Genomic DNA, 17,131 nt, shown 5'->3' with positions numbered 1-17,131 from the left:
AGAAAACTCTGTGTGCACTATTATTTTTACTGCAACTATATTTTATAGAAAGTAGACAGCACACTATTGTTTGTTAGTGTTTTATAATGTGGACTCGTTCCCATTTAGACACAGTTAGGGTTACTGTTTCAGGCCCAGTCAAAGTATCAACCCACACAGGGTTCATCAGCCAGCAAAACAAACCTCAAAACCACAGCGATGGAGCCACGGCCCCGGCATTGTTCTGGACACGCTGTACATTAAACTCTAGCTAACTTCCTGTGGCTGTGTCTTTATATAAGGTTTGTGAATTGTGTGGGTGCTAACTCACAGGTTAGCCCCAACACTTATTTTGAGACAGACATGGCTCTTCCCAAATATAGTGTACAGAAACAACACTTGTCTTGTCTCTCCAGCGGTCATAATGGCGCAGTGCTAACAATCTGCTCCAGCAAGTGAGGTGACATTGTGTTGTGTAAACATGGTTCTTGGTTGTCACTCTGGATTTGAAGCACACAAAGTGTCATTCCCCCACCACACGTTCAACTCAGATGTGATTATGAACAGACAAGACAAATAAATAATAAATCCACCTCTGCTCCTCCTGCCTTTCACAAGCACTTTCCTACACACACACACACACACACACACACACACACACTCTAACAGATTCTCTTGCATTCACTGATACAGACGGTGAAACCCTAAATTTTCACAGGCACGATGTAGCGGATTAGTCATTATCCTTAAATACAGGACTCTGCCACCTATGCTTAAGCGCTGAAAATCCCATTAAGGTCGTTTTATTTCGCTTTGATATCTTTAAATGATCCCACAGTAAACAGATAGTCTCAGCAGTCTGTCCTCTGTTTCACCGTTTGTTTGTTTCAATCCCCCAAAAAACAACCTCATGATAAAAACGATAACGAGCAAAGATCGCCTCCTCGCTTGAGGACACAACAAGCATGCGAAAAATATCTGTATGTTCTTATGACCTTTTTACCTTTGAAGTAAATTGGGTGCCCTGTAGCACCCCATAAACTGTCTGGCTGAGTACTCATTCAATTAGTTTCTGGCTGCTGCACTTCTGAAGGCCTGATTTCCTCTGCAAAACTAAAGAAAGCTGCCCGAAAATGACAGCTGAGTCAGACCTTTCTATAAGTAAACATACAGCATACTGAACTATGGAAACAGAAGCAATCAAATCAAGTAGCATTCGACTCGCTTCACTGGCAATAAGCAAGTCCTCATTTTCAGAAGTGCGTCTCACCAGCTTCAACAGCCAGAACGGCGATACCTTCACAAGCAGGCAGTGAGCACAAATTTCAAACTATTTCCAACTTATCGGCTTAATTACACAGCAAATGTAGTGTGTTTACGGGGGTAAAACACCCTAAAGTCAAAAGAATTTACGTTAGATTACCATGCGGTGTCTGGCTGAGGAAAGCTTTCATGTTAACACGTGCATGCGTTTACACCTGGCATCTGTCAAAGAACACCCAACAGGCGCTTTCTCATTCATCCCCCCAGTTTTTCTGCCTTTCTGGATTTCAAACTGGTGACCTCCCAGACACCAGCTCTCGTCTCTAAAGCTACCGCTGCCATTTTTCAGTTACTTTTACGCTTCCGGCACCATTTGGGTCCCTGTTTGTTTTCAGGACCCTATAATTTCCCCACCAATCACTCACATAGGCCCCTGTCAAGGCTGCCATTCATAAAGTTTAAAGTAGTTTTTAGTGGTCCGTGGAGTTTATTGAAACATTAAATTTGTATCCCAGCAGTGATGGTGTATCTTTAGCCTTTAACTCACGTGCTCGGCCCGGGCCCCCTTACATCAACCACCAATTATGTGCCTCTGCTGGGTGTGGGTTGAGCCTCGGCCAGAATGTCGAAGAAACCAAAAACATCGATTCCTAGGCAGTGGAGCGCACAGAAAGAGAAACAAAATGCGAAAAGCTTTCCCTCAAATACTGTTATCATTGCAGAGTACAGGCACAAACATCACCAGCATTGCCAGTAATGCTGTCCAGCTACTCTCTGGGGATTTTAGTGAAATCCACAGGCTGTTGTTAGATACGGATGAAGGCCTGAAGAACATGCAAGGCCTCAAAATGCCAGTTCATGTCCTCTGCAGAAGGGTCAGGCAAGAAACTTTGCCCTGTCATGGCTTCCCATGCTTGTTTTTATCCTTATTTCAGCCCATGTTTGTTTTGTGGGGCATATGAAGAATCTACAAAGAGTTATGCTCCAAAATAAGAGTTTCTGATTGGACACTAGCAGCAATAAAAAAAAGTATATATGAATCCCTGTGTTATGCAATAAAAAAGCATTGACATATGACTCCATTAATAATCTGAAACTGCAAAGCTACTAACAAGAGTTGTGAGACAAATATAGTGAAATAAATACTGCAATAATTATTGGATAGTGAAGTACCAAAAAAGCAAATACTCAAGAAGTACCTCAAATGACTCCTTAAATGACTGCTGTCACTAAACTACATGAAAAACAGCCATAAAATCTGTGCGATCTTAAAACAAGGAGCGATTCAGCTTTCACTTGCTCCCAGTGACTTTGGGCGTGTGCATAATTAGCTGTTTTCTCTGTTTTCTAAATTCAGTAAAAAAAATATTTGATGTCACATATCAAGGGTACAAAGTGACACAAAACTGAAAGCATGTGTGTGTTTTACAGTGGGGGGCTCACAAGGAATATAAGCACGAAGCGACGTCACTACCTCAAGTTTGAAGGCCGTTAACCTAATTCCTAATGGTTATTACAATGAGGCTTGCCAGCCACATCAAGCTGCTGCGGCGAAGTAATGAGAAGAGCAGATAGAGCTCTGCCATGTACTTTTCACAGCCTTCAATTCAGCTGCTAGAAGGCACAAGGACACTGCGTCCTTCTCGAATAAGTGCAGTGGCGTGTTAAGAAAAGCAAAAAAAATATATGCTGCAAGGTTATAAACAACATCAAAATTGCACTGTCAATTCAAGTCTTCCTCAAGCCAAAATGAGCTCTGGTTCCAAAGCGCAGCATGAGCCTTCCTGTCGCTTCACATGCAAATGCATGATGGGAGTTTTTTTTCATGCATAAAGAGATGAATCATTGTTTTCAGAACAACAGACTAAAAACAGAGAGCCTCTTTCGCATTGGCTTTGCCTTGTTTGAAAAAACATAAACTGAAATGATCTGAACCTAAACATACAAAATCCTAACTCCACCCTCCTTTGCTCTGTTCTTTCATCTAAATCTGACTAAAGCCGGAAAGCCTCGGCCTCCTCCTAGGGCACAAGCATAAAGAGATTTTAAAATAATAGAGCATAACTTTAAAAAAAATACATAGAACAAAACTGGTGGCACACTGATGTGGCGTTGGTGTGGCATTCACCAGTAATTTCATCAAAATAGAAACCTTCTGCTGTATATTTGCAGGAGAAACCTGATTTTCCAAAGCTGATGAAGCAAGACTAAACATGCACATTCAAAAGGAAAACTTCCAGTAGTGATAACTGGCTTAAGTGCTCTGCTCCTTCCAACTGAGACACACTTCAAGTAAATGCAATGTAACTTCTCTCTATCATTTTACTGCCTCTGGTAGTCAGTCTACACCTTTGCCGCGAGCTATCACTCCCAACTCTTTCATGAGCAAAATTTCAAATATTTGAAAATGAAGATCGCAAATTATATTACGTTTTATTTGACAGCAAGAGTGAACTTAAACAATACTTGCCAAACGTGATTAAGTGATATGAGCCGGGTGAAGGTAGCACTTTGGAAAATTGCAGATAATTTGGTCTAATTTACTAAAAAGGGGGTTCCAACAACCCATGTTGTAGAATCTTTAATTATATATGTGGTGGAAGATGCCAGTCACGGTCACATGTAGTATAGACGCCTTATGTAGAAACATTTTGAAGCCCTCAATCACGCAGTTCATCATCATTTCTGCAAATATACACATGTTGTCAGCAGTATGTATATACATTATAAGAACACAGGAAGAACATGTGCCATAACTGGCTGCGCCATTCACCAAGGAGATTTTGGGATGGGCCATGGACTACCCTACACATCGTTTATGGCTACTTGTGTGTTTGAGAACATGTGATTATTTGGGTGTATGCATTTCCTATGTGGCTGGGGTGAAACTGAGAAATTACAGTTGGAACATCTCAAAGTAAGCAACACAAGGTGGAGGGTGAGGGCGAGGGAGGATAATACTGGAGGACAGGAGTGAGGAAATACAACATTTTGACAGGAACTAGCTTTTATTGTAGGGATAGGACTGAAACCTCTGATGATGCACTGAGGCGGCCAAAAATAACAAGTGACCACAGGAGCATGGCCCCTTCTCTACAGCAGCGGTACCTCACTCCAGGGATAGGTGCTGTACCTCAGTAAAACCTGCCCTCTGGTGTTTAAACAGGAGTAGTGAACTCTAGTGTAGCAAACACTGCTACACTAGAGTGCATTTACAAGACTGCACAGAAACAAGCCCAAATGCCTTTCCCAGTGGCTCTTTATATAGATTTATTAGCTGTTTTGAGGGTGAAACACATACAAAAATATCCAAGTTAAGAAAAAGTGTTCATCTTGAAATAGAGGCTGAAATGAAATCTACTTTGTCCTCTATTAGTCACATAACAAGCTGACCAAATAATAATACCCAGGAAATGTACTGAACTAAATATACGAATCTCCTAAATGACGCCTTCACATCAGTGAAAAAAATATTTTTAGTTCATTTCAGTCAAACTCCACAAAAGCTACTGTACCTTTCATGAAGGCAAGCTTTCCCCACCACTTCCCTTGTTTATGTTATCATGCAGGCATAGAGGTGTCCAGACAGACGGCACAGGTAAAGACAAGTTTCACCAGTCGGCTGGACAAGATGTAAATTTGGAGATGAGACATATAGTGCACTATACATCCTCAAAGCACGCTTTGTGAAGCTATACAGGTGCCGTTACAGACCTACAGTAGCTGTCTGTTTTGACTACCTTAAGATATTTTCATATTTAGAAAGAGGAATTTTAACATAAACATGTCCAGAGCAGATTTTTAAATGCCTCCTGTAAAATGCCATATGCATGTAACCAAGATGAAAATGAAAGGTGTCCTTGTTGCTCTCGTTGAGATTGTTTTTGTCCATTGCAAAAGTATACTTTTTTATTGTTTTATAGTTCAGGAGAAGACAGAAATAAGTGATAATCATGTGTCTGGATATTCAAGACATGGAGGAACCCTGATGTGACATGCCCGCTTTGGGCAGATCTTTCTGCTAATTACAGCCTAGCTGGAGGAGGGAGGTACTTGAGTGGTGGGGGCTTTTTTTTTTTTTTTTTAATGATGCGCAGGGTAGATATGGTATAAATACCCACATCATTGTACTGGAGGGCAGCATATCCTCAGTTGTGCTCCTACCCTAAGGATATACAGCAGCACCGGGAGCTCACTGGTGCTGAGGAGTTTGGTTCTTCTCGTTGGATGCTGGTATGTGAAATTTCCTCTCTATCTCTAGGGGAGTGCTGTCAACATCTGGGCTTTGTGTGGGCCTTCAGTCATTCCTGTGACTGGTTGGAGAAAAATAGAGCAACTTCTGCTGCCTTTTACCTTCATTTGTAATACATGAGCCTGAAGTGTGGAAATAGAAAATTGTGCTTTCTGTTCTTATTTGTTGTCTAGTATTGTTTCTGTAAGAAAGATTAAAGCATGTTCTTGTACCAGAAAAGTTTTCAGGCTCTCTAAAATTCACACTAATACAAACACTAAAGCTTGATGGCACTTTTTATACCTTGAAAACAGATGTACTGACTTTCTTCTTCTTCTCCTCCTCCATTGCAGGTTTGACCTTGCAAGATGGACATACGTGTAGCGACCATCCTCCTCCTTGTGGTGGCCTCTGCAGCAGCCCACGGAAAGGGTTACGTAGTGAGGAAGGTGATGCCTGTGAAGAGCCATGGTAAGAATACGCATCATTTCGCCCTGTGTTCAATCAGTTTGTGAGCTTCACGAACAGCCTATCAACTTTATGGGAGATCTTCTTCCATAAAGTTGGTCTTATTTGAGCAACGCTGTATGGCAGGATTTCCTTACCTTCAGTGAGGGGGATAGCTATTTTGACCAATAGAGGTACCGTAAGCAGCCTGACAGATGATAGGCACAGCTGCACTTTACTTTGAAAGCTGAACTCCACCTTGCTCTGGGCCAGTGTTGCTCTCTGATTGGCTACAACAGGTTGCATGCCTCTCCAATCACGCAGTGAGGCCGGAAATTGCAGGTTATTTGCACGAAGCAGAGCTTGCAGGTTTTTGTTTTCCTCTAAATCACCAGATTAAATCTCCCTCTGTAGTTTTTGTAGCATTTCCTGTATATTTGTATCCTTATATTCACCCAAAGCGCTAGCTCCGTAGTGTAGTGGTTTAAACATTCCCCAAACAAGCAAAAGATCCCTGGAGGAGATAAAAAAAAAATCCTGTTAAGAAGGGAATCGAACAGGCGGAGCTTTTCTCTGTGGCGACCCCTTATGACTAAGTGAGCCGAGTTATTCACATTAGCAACAGTTTTATTACTTTATTTTATTCTATTTTGCGCACGTTTCACAGGAAGGCACTTTAATTCTGTTTACAATCTGGCAGAGTTATTCGCTCTATTTGTTAAGCAAGCGATTTATTTAATTGTTAACATGAGTTACGTTTGATTTTCTTTTCTTTTTATTATTTTGCCAAACACAAAAAGAGAGGTTGTGTGTTTCCCAAACGCAGTGCAAAATGTGAAGTGTCGCTTTTGTGTCATCAGCTCATTGCTGTTTCTATTTGAGAAAGTAGCTGTTATAGGGTTATTTTTAGTTTCACACTGACAATTAAAGTCCAGTCACCCAGCAGTGTGGTTTGTTTGGGTGCGCCTGTTTAACGCAAAAGTAGAAACATCTGTTTGGCTTTATCCAAACTAAATCAGAATAAGCCAAGGAGTGAGCCTTTTACACTCAAACCCATGTGACCACATTAAGGCAGCAAATAAAAAAGAGCTCCCTCTTATTTTGCTTGAGTAGCTCCTAAACAAATCATAAGGCTCTCATTAAAATCTGAAACCTGTACTTTGTATTAAAAATAGTCATTCAGCAGGTTACATGCAGCCATATTTCTTTACGTTATGCTTTTTCTGTATTAAAATTAATTATTAGAATAATACTAAACATGCATCTGTTTATAAGGGGTTGCTTCAAAATAAAATATGCATGTAACATCTTATAATATCTGTACATCAATAGGTGAGTTGTATGTGGGCGTATCTCACAAGTTAGACCATTGCTTCATTAGAGTTAAACATGCCCCGCCTTCTGGATCAATTAGTCGATCATGTTTCAGCCATTTTAAAAAATGAAGAACATTATGTAGAGAGGTTTTCTTAAAAGCTAAAATTCAGCTCATATTTGATTGCTGAAAGTCATATTGCTTGTGAACGCTGCAAAACTGATGCACACTCAAACACACTAAGCACTGAGAGTTGGCCAGAACATCCATGACCCAGCACTTGTCCCTTGAATGGGATGCAGTCAGAGTTACTGAACATCCTAAACAGACCCTAATTTGAAATAAGTGGTTGAATTTTATGCACAGACTTAAGGTATCCTGAACATACACACAGAGATTTCTTTCACTTTGTTACTTTGTGTCCATTTTTGTTTTTTGTTTTTGTTTTTTTGTTGTTTGCTAATGGAACTAATGATGGTTTCTCTTTAACTCTTCACAGTGGTGTCAGTGGCAGGTGAGCCTGGTCCTCCAGGTGAGCCAGGCCCCGAGGGACCTTCTGGCCCTCCTGGCCCACCAGGTGAAAATGGTGTAGGCTATGCTGGACCTCAAGGACCTCCCGGACCCCCTGGATCTCCTGGCCGCTCCATTGCTGGTAAACCTGGATCTCCAGGTGGTCCTGGCAAACCTGGCAGGCCTGGAGACTCTGGTGAGAAGGGAGATACTGGAGCCACTGGCCCTCAAGGACCTAGGGGAGTCCCTGGATCACCAGGAAGCCCTGGACCTGCTGGCCTCTCTGCTACTGGCAAGCCTGGACCATCAGGTCTTCCTGGAGCAATGGGACCTAGAGGAGAGCCTGGTCTGAAAGGACATCCAGGTATCCCTGGACTGCCAGGTTCTAAGGGTGATAGAGGGGTGGGATCACCTGGACCTCAGGGTGAGACAGGACCTGAAGGGCCTATGGGTCCACCTGGAGCTACAGGTTCATCTGGAGTTGGAAAGCCAGGAAAACCAGGTTCCCCAGGTGAGCCAGGAAAATCAGGTAGCCCAGGTAGCGATGGTGCCCCTGGTCCCATGGGACCTCAGGGACCTAAAGGACACACCGGTGCCCCAGGTGTTGGTATTCCAGGTAAACCAGGTGAGAATGGTGCCCCCGGTCTGCCTGGTCCAAGTGGCCCTAAAGGCAACCAGGGACCTACTGGATCCACTGGTGCCCCTGGAGTGCCTGGATATGGAAAGCCAGGTGCAAATGGAGAGAAAGGAGAAAGGGGAGCTACAGGTAGCACTGGTGCTACAGGCCCAAAGGGTGAGCAAGGTCCAACTGGATATACTGGTGCTACTGGTGCAACTGGCCCAACTGGTCCTACTGGACCTCAGGGTGAAAGAGGTTTCACAGGTGCACCTGGTGCTGTTGGCTCTAAAGGTGACACAGGAGCAACTGGTCCTCAGGGACCTAAGGGAAACAAGGGAGATCAGGGAGCACAGGGTTTCCAAGGTAAGCAGGGTTACCCAGGACCAGCTGGTCCTGCTGGGGCCAGAGGGGAAACTGGACCCACAGGTGAAAAAGGAAATGGAGGTGCCCCAGGTACCCCAGGAGCCCCAGGTATCCCAGGCCCTGCTGGACCCAAAGGTCATCCTGGTCGCCCAGGTGAGCAAGGTCCCTCTGGATCAGATGGTGCACCAGGTTCAAGAGGACCTACTGGGCCTCAAGGTCCCGCTGGTGCTCCAGGCCTCAAGGGACACCCAGGTCTCCCTGGTGCCCCTGGCCCCGCTGGTTTGGCTGCTAAGGGTCTCACTGGACCTGAGGGTCCTCCTGGTCAACCTGGTGAGCCCGGCTCTGATGGAGAACCTGGCCCAGCTGGCCCTCCTGGTCCCCCTGGCCCTCCAGGTGAGGTTGCATTTGAGAAGGGCAAGGGCATGGAAGTGAGCGAGATTATGGTGAAGTCCCCCATGTCTGCTTTCACTGCAGCTCTGACCACCCCCTACCCTCCTGCTGGCAGCCCCATTAAATTTGACCACATAGTGTATAATGCTGAGAATCACTATGACCCTGAGTCAGGCATTTTCACTTGCCAGGTTCCTGGAGTGTACTTCTTCTCTTATAGCATCCATGTCAATGGAGCTCATGCCCTGGTGGCTCTGTACAAGAATGGCCAGCCTGTTATGTTCACTTATGATGAGTACAACAAGGGTTTCCTTGACCAGATGTCTGGTAGTGCTGTCCTCTTGCTCGATGAGCAGGATACAGTTTACGTCCAGATCCCTGACGATGAGGCCAATGGCGTCTTTGCTGCAGAGAATGTCCACTGCTCTTTCTCTGGGTTCCTCATCGCTTCAACGTGATACGTTGATTCAGTAGTTTCCGAAAGCCAACCAACTAAATTTGCCATTTCTCAAACTAAACTCCCTGTTCGTTTTTCCTCAACCTAACAGACAGGCAGTTCACCATTTTTGAGAAATAGTTGCATCTCGACTTGAAAACTACAAGAAATAGGTGCTTAGAAGAAGGAAAACTAATTTATGAACACAGGTGATCAGGGGTGGGGTAAGCAATCCACAATGTTACCAGTGAGATTTTAATGGAGACAGCATGTGAAATTGAGATGTTAAACTGTGTTATGTCCTGACTTTTTCTTTTCCATTCTGTTCCTTTTACTGACTTCAACTGGTGACTCTTAATTTAGTGTTTGTCTGCTTTTGTTTGTTTTTATACAACCTTGTTTTTTTTTTTCTTTCAGTTTTTTTGTTTGGGTTACCAATAATCTTATTAAAAGTACCCTAATACTTTTTTCTGTGCAACCTGTTGTACTAAATGTGACTTGAATATATTGTGAAATGGTAATGGTCAAATTGACCGTTATGACGAAATAAGTCACCAAAATGCTGTCATGGAAACACAAACTGTTTTAACAGCAACATCGTTGTATCCCTGGACATACATTGTGTCATGTAAACCATAATGACCAAAATAAATGATGTCTTAATGAATGTTCTGTATCAGAAGTTTTTTTTTTATTTAGCAGCTCATTTAATTTGAAAACTAAAAAAGAACTCAGTTAGAGGCACATAAAACAACACAAAAACTGCTTAAGAAGACACACAGTCATAAGAGTCAACTCACTTTGAGTATTTTGTAAGCACTGGTTGAGTTCTGTAAAAAAATAAAACCCTAATCCAATTTAGTTTTCCTGCAGATTCATAAATTAAAACAAGAAATCAAGTTATAATTGTGATCTGTGACAGGTTCAACACAAGACTAAGTTATTGTGAAAAAATACAAAAGTAATTTAATATAAATATTATTAATACTAAAGTTACCTAAGATGAAGCATCTTAAGTCAGCAACATGCATTCATCTACTTAATGGAAGCTTATTCCAGCTGACTACCACAGAAAGGCGGGGCGTACCATGGACAGGTATGCCCACAGAGACACAGGGATAAGATGAACAATCCACAGCGAGGCTCTAATCACCCAGCAGGTTCAAACCAAGCACTGGACTACCATGCCATTATTTGTTAGTAACAAGACGTTTTAATTTTAAGCACTCATATGGGTTTTGTAAGCAAAATTTTGGCTGACAAATGTGAAGTGGAAGTATCAGGTACTATAAAATGGATCTTCCTACCAACGTTACTGTTGGACTTACTGTCCTCAGTGTAATGTAACTTATATAATTATATATAATGTACATAATGATGTATTTCTATTCATTTGTGGTCATTTTGTTAAATGTATCACCATAAATTGGTATCCTGTGCACAGTATTAACTACATGCAGCACTGTGCAAAAGCCGCCCCTCATTTCTCTATATTTTGCTGAGAAAATGGGAAATAGGTGCAGCAGACATGTGCAAACATACATGGATATACAGTTTATAAGGGGAAAACAGAGTTTGAACATTTCTAACAAGCTTAAAAGTCAATATATGGTATGACCACCTTTATTCTTCAACACAGTCTTAACTCTTAGGCAATAATAGTAATTATTATTATGTAAGACCAACCATTGCTAATTTAGTCTACCCTTGAAGTTGAGATTCTCTCACAAATTTGCCATTGATCATATCAATTTAACCAGCTTGTAGTCAGTATATGTGTTTAAAAAGTGCTTAAAATTCACACATACTTCAGTGCAGTACATGGTCCTAAACAGAGGCTAAAATAGATTAAATAAAAAATCTCTCTCCACATGATGGCTACCAGTTGCCTGCTTGGCAGCCAAAGTTTACAAAGGCTACTCTACCATGCAAGCCTCAATATGAGAGTGCTGAATATAGTTTGGGTGTGGAATGAGGGACAGGGATGGTCCTTTGGCAGGGAGGCAGCTGTTTGATCTCGCTTGGGGGAAAGAGCGTGACAGTGGTTAGGTGAGGGGCCCAAGGGAAAGAAAAGAGAGGAAGCTGGCTGAAGTAAACTGCTGGGGATTGCCATCTGAGGGTACTTCCATTTGGAGATGGCCTGTGGTTGTTGCAATGAGGTGGGACAGCGCAGATGGAGAGCTGCCTCTGGCTGACTCCACAAGCCGCACTCTAAAATTATCTGCTGAGACTACGAAGAATAATTTACTTTGATATATTTTTGTTAGTAGGTTCACCTTGTATGTCTATCTATACAGTTGTGCATCTGTTTGGAAAGAAAGAAGCAACGCAAAGAGGAACCAGATGTTCTTGAGTAGGATGCAGAGAGATGTGTGTATGGCAGCATGTGAGGAACACTGGGTGTTACAAGAAGCAGCACGTCTCTCAACAACCTGACCAAAATGGACAAGCAGTTTAAGAAGCAGAAATAGAAGTATTATGTGTAAAACACACTCTTTTTGCGGTGGCCAGAGCTACGGTGTCCAAGGTTAGAGTGGGTGCAAAGGAAATAGAGGGTTTGAAATGTGCACGGGTAGAGCTGTGTGCTGCCAAAAAAACACCCTGCAGGAGTGTTTTGCTTTCTCCTCCACTCTTAAAAACATTCTGGTGTTTATGGGGTTTCATGGAAGGAATCTCGCACAGGCATCAATTCAGTCTATGCTGTTTGCGAAAGACACTAAACCTCCAGACGTCGTAAAAATGTTTGTTTCAAACACTATCATTTATGGTCCAAAACCAGAAACTGAGTTCGGATGCAACGCCACTGACCCTGAATCATGTGGCACAATTATGTTGTGTAGTTCCTTCATTGGTAAATCACTAAAAATACTATTGGGCAGCAATCATATCTCACTTTAGGTTCACTCCAGATTAAGTTTGTTTTAGGGAAAGAAATGTGCCTGTCTTAAACGCAACAAGGTCCTCAAAGGCCAACTTCACCAGCTAATTTATCATTACTTTTGCTCTAATTTAGTAAATGAGGTGAATATTTAAATAAGTGACCGTCGCCTCTTCATTACAAGGACTGCAGTTTTCTTCTAACATCTTGGAGTATTACCTCAAAGACTTTTGTCAAATTTAGTTTATGTTGATGTTGTGTAATGTATGTATGGTCGGAAGGGTAAGATGGCACTGGCAAAAGGTCAGCAGCCTTAACCTAATTTCCTTCGGGTCAACCTTCAGGATCAATAAAGTTTTATTGAACTGAGTTGAATTGAAAATCATTCCCCTCAAGGCTTCTAAAAGTAGGATAGGGGGCAGATCTAGACCCCTCTCCTGAGGAACTAGCTTACAGTTTGGATTTAGCAGACAAATACTTAGAATCCTAAATACAACTCATTGCATTAACAAAAAAGAAAAAAAAAAAAAAAAAAAAAAAGCCTTCTGTATGTGTGAAATCTTTCAGTGCACCACACGATGGTGCTGTGAAACAAAGAATCTGTATATCTGTGGCTACAGCAGCCGACCTCAGCTCTGAATACCAGTCTAAACTCTCCCACTCCCTCTCCAGATTTATGATGGGTATTATAAAAGGGCAGCAGTGGTGTTTTTATGCTTTTTAAACATAAATAAAGGAGCTCAAGAGTGCCAATCCACATTTTGTTGCTTTATTCTTCAGCAGTACTCACATATAATAAACTGAACACCTTAATACCAGTTTGCAGATATTGTTACATTTCATGTTGAATAAGGTGAGTTTCATATACAAAACAAAAAGAGAAAAAAAAACAAAAAAAACCCCAATGCTGTTTAAAGACAGTACCCCCAACCACAGATTTATGTGCTTTCTTGTGTAGATTTTTAGGTATTGTAGGCATTGTAGTCATCACAGCTTGATGCGAAACTTGCTTAAAACATCTCCCAATTTTATTCAATCTTACAAATGGTGAAAAAACAAGAAAACTTCATTTACAATGGGTAATCTGTTAAAAACTTCAGTCATTTAGGTACATCTCAGTCATAAAACCAGTAATATCAAAGTCTATACAACGTGCATTACTACAGAGTTTGGAAACAGTGGAATCTAATGGAAAGTGATGAGCACCTACTGTTTTAACAGTTGACTAAATCTAGTTCATTCAGGAATGGTTTGTGTTCACAGGAGTGTTGAGCTTCAAGAGTTGTAAACAACTGTGCACTGCAATGACAACATTTAAGACTTGGACTTTCCCTTTAAATACCACAATGTGTCAGATCTTGCAGACACAGCTTTAGCTGCTACATCCAATTGCCCAGCACCAAACACTTTTGATTAAATATGTGTCAAATTCAGCAACGTGTTGACAGTCACGGTTTCATGTAGAAAAAAAAAAAAAAATAGGGGGGAAAAAAAAGTAAAAAATTCCCACTCACATTTGCACTCTCACACTCACCCATATCACAAATGCAAGCACCAATAAGCAGTGAGGAAGCAGCACACTCTCCATTACACCTCCTGTCCATCACTGCCAGGGACATTGCAGTTATGGATGAGATGGTTGCAGAGTAGTAAACAAACACTAAAGCAAAAAAAACAAAAACAAAAAAAATCCCTGGTTTTAGACAAAGTCCTCGCATTCCTTCAGATGGGCTACATTGTCTCCTTCATTCTGTTGTCTGGTTCAGCAGGATTACTCGGCGGCAGCAGCGGCTTCTGGACTGGCTGCCGTTTCTGGCTCAGTAGGTGAAGCTTCAGCTGGCTTTTCCTCTCCTGCGGTTTCCTCTGCCTTCCCCTCCTCGGCCTTTGGCTCCTCAGCTGCAGCTTCCTTGGCTTCCTCGCCGGCCTCATCTGGCTTGGCCTCTTCAGTAGGTGCCTCAGATGTCGCCTTCTCCCCTTCGGCTGGTTCTGCTGCTGCTCCCGCACCGTCCTCTGTCGCCTCTTCGGACTCTTTCTTGGTCTTCTTGAAAGAGAAGCCACTGAGCTTGAAGGACGGTTTCTTGAAAGAGAAACGCTTTTTCTTCTGCTTGCCATCCTCGCTAGTAGACGGAGTGCCTTCCTCAGGTTTGGCAGAAGCTTCTCCATTTGTGGCGGCAGGCTCCTTCTCTCCATTGGCTTCGGCACCCTCTACCTTTTCACCTTCTTCTTTTGGTGCCTCCTCAGTAGGAGTGCTTCCATTGGCCTGCACTTCGGCTTTGTTGACTTCCTCTGTAGCAGGAGAGGTATCCCCATTGGTCTTGGCATGGCCATTTTCCTGGAAGAAAACAGAATAAAAATGAAATTACTGAACATGCACTTATTTAAGTTCATTAGGTCAAACACACTCATAAGTGTGTGCAGGGCTATCCCCTGCAAAGCCTGGTGTCCTGTGATATTTAATTATACTCACAGACTAGCAGTAACCAATAAGAAAAAGCTCCTTAAACTGCAACAACATCTGTTACCAGGAGAGTGACGACAGATCTGTGGCTTACAGCAGTAGGCTAGTTGCTTAGACGGTAGTACAACCGGGATCCACGAGGTGGCGTTCAGATTGAAGCCAGTGGAAACAACATAGGAATTCGCAACCCCCCCCCCCCCCCCCCATCATCTCATCCCTTCCTTTAAATGCCCCGTGTAGTCCACCAATGTGCACCATTTTTAAAATTTTCATGCACTTAGCTCATCCTACTCTTTTCTGCTTTTTATAGTTTGCGGATTCTGCGGCCCGTGTCTGCAACAAAAAAAAAGAAAGAAAAAAAAAACCGTGGCTCATTTCGTCAATCTGGCAACAAAGGCGTGGTACCGTTTTTTAAAATGGCCATGCCACATTGAGAGCGGCCACAAACCCCTGCTGCACACATTTCAACCAAATGAATAAGCACAGGCGCAATGTTTAGACACAGGAGCCGCAGAACAGCTGCGATTATTTTACAAACAATTTAAAAAGAAAACGATTTTTAAATAATTCTGCGATCATCACTCACTGGAATAGTTGTGCAGCAACATTCAGGCATTTTTTTTGTAGGATGAATTAAAAAAAAAATACATTTGTGTATCAATTTAAATGATTTCACTTAAAAGTTTTAATATATAGTTTAAATGCGTTAGAGAAAATAACCTGAAACTGTGCATTTGCCGGTGAAAAACGTGCAGGCCTACATGTGGCCACTTTCCCTGAAAGCCGGTGAGCGTGGAGATGCGCTACAGGGAACATTGAGCACACCATTGACGCAACACATTGCTAAATTGAGGCAAAATTCCGCGTGCGCAATTAAGATCTGAATCATTCTTTTCAACAACAAAAAAGCCCACAAAACTACCTGTCCGTTCGTTTTTGCTGCAACGGCTGCACCTTCTGCTGGCTGTTCCACGGCGGCTTCCTCTTTTCCAGCGGTTTTGGAGATTTGTGCTCCCATGCTTTTGTTCCAACAAAGGGACCCAACCGATGAAATGAATGAACAAAGACCGCAAGCTTCCTCCCCAGAAAAATCAAGTCAAAAGCCGACTCCCCCTTCTGCAACCGAGGAATCAGCACGGAATCACGATGACCACAAAGGGACGTGCGAGCGCTTGCACAAGGAAAAAGTAGCTAAGGTGCGAAAGACGCGAATTCTTTCGATTTTTTTCCCCCGAACGGAGTTCCTTAATGGAGAAATTGGCCCCGCCGCAAATGAGATGCGGAGTACAACGCCCAAGTCCGCTGATGAATGGGCAATGGGGCTATGACGACAAAGCAATCCGGTCTCCACCAATCAAAAGTCCGAAATCCCAAAGAGTGGGGAGGTCATGGAGTGGCTGGCGGGGAGGGGCGGGGGGCACGGACAATAGGAGAGACACAACAACATGGCTTACAACTTGTTTTTTCTTTTCTTTTCTTTTCCCAGAAACTTGATGTTCCATGTTTTGCTTTATATTGAGCACAAGGTTTAGATTAGACATATCTGATGATTCTCCCCTGGAAAAGTGCAAAATATTTGCTTGCACATAAACATGGCCACTGATTTGCACTGAAAAACGTCTGTTCTCTGTACCGGTAAATATTTTGTTTTGTCTAATTTCTAAGTGCATGATAACGGCGATTGTGTGCAACACAGCAATCATGTATATTTTTTACATATGTGTAATATTTTATAGAAAACACGGCTTACACTTTAGCCTAATTTGGCTGCAACAAAGAGCCCTAAAACTGTTCATCACAGCTTGTAAATGAATGCAAGCCCTCCAAACAACAGTATGTTCTGAAGGCTGGGTTGACTAAGCATCACTCAGCTGGTCTCACCTTATGTCATCATGGCACCCTACTGACATACGCCCCACTCAGTAAACAGACATCCCCTGTTACTATAAGACCATGTGCCCAAAACTTCTCTTATCCCTCTTCTTGCATAATAGTGTCTTGTCTGCTCCTTGCAGCGGGAGCATCCCAGTGACCCAGATATAATGAGAGTTTATGGCTCTCTGCTGCTGTCTGCTCCAGCAGCCTGCAGTGCTCTAACTCCACCAGCAGCCACAAGTCTCCTCTCTCTGCTAGAGCTGCATGACCCACATCTCCATGGTTACTGTTAGTCCAAAATGGCTGCAAGGAAGAGGCAGTGCATTTGCTGAATAGGGCTTTAGAGATGGTGACTCTGGGAGGTGGA

General features: G+C 42.7%; 2 protein-coding genes across 2 annotated transcripts; one reads left to right on the top strand and one right to left on the bottom strand.

The window, feature by feature from the left end:
• Positions 1-5,394: 5,394 nt before the first annotated feature.
• col10a1a (collagen, type X, alpha 1a) lies at positions 5,395-10,220 on the top strand. The gene is made up of 3 exons (XM_026152929.1): positions 5,395-5,475; positions 5,827-5,944; positions 7,735-10,220. The coding sequence occupies exons 2-3, from the start codon at positions 5,842-5,844 to the stop codon at positions 9,573-9,575; spliced, it is 1,944 nt and encodes a 647-aa protein (XP_026008714.1). The 5' UTR covers positions 5,395-5,475; positions 5,827-5,841; the 3' UTR covers positions 9,576-10,220.
• Positions 10,221-13,184: 2,964 nt separating this feature from the next.
• On the bottom strand, positions 13,185-16,061 carry marcksb (myristoylated alanine-rich protein kinase C substrate b). The gene is made up of 2 exons (XM_026152037.1): positions 15,812-16,061; positions 13,185-14,763 (listed from the first exon to the last, which is right to left on the bottom strand). Exons 1-2 carry the CDS (start codon positions 15,905-15,907, stop codon positions 14,203-14,205), a joined length of 657 nt encoding a protein of 218 aa, XP_026007822.1. The 5' UTR covers positions 15,908-16,061; the 3' UTR covers positions 13,185-14,202.
• Positions 16,062-17,131: the final 1,070 nt, after the last annotated feature.

The sequence above is a fragment of the Astatotilapia calliptera genome, chromosome 19, assembly GCF_900246225.1.
Source record: "Astatotilapia calliptera chromosome 19, fAstCal1.2, whole genome shotgun sequence".
Taxonomy (NCBI): Eukaryota; Metazoa; Chordata; class Actinopteri; order Cichliformes; family Cichlidae; genus Astatotilapia; species Astatotilapia calliptera.
This window is presented reverse-complemented; position numbering and strand designations above follow the sequence as displayed.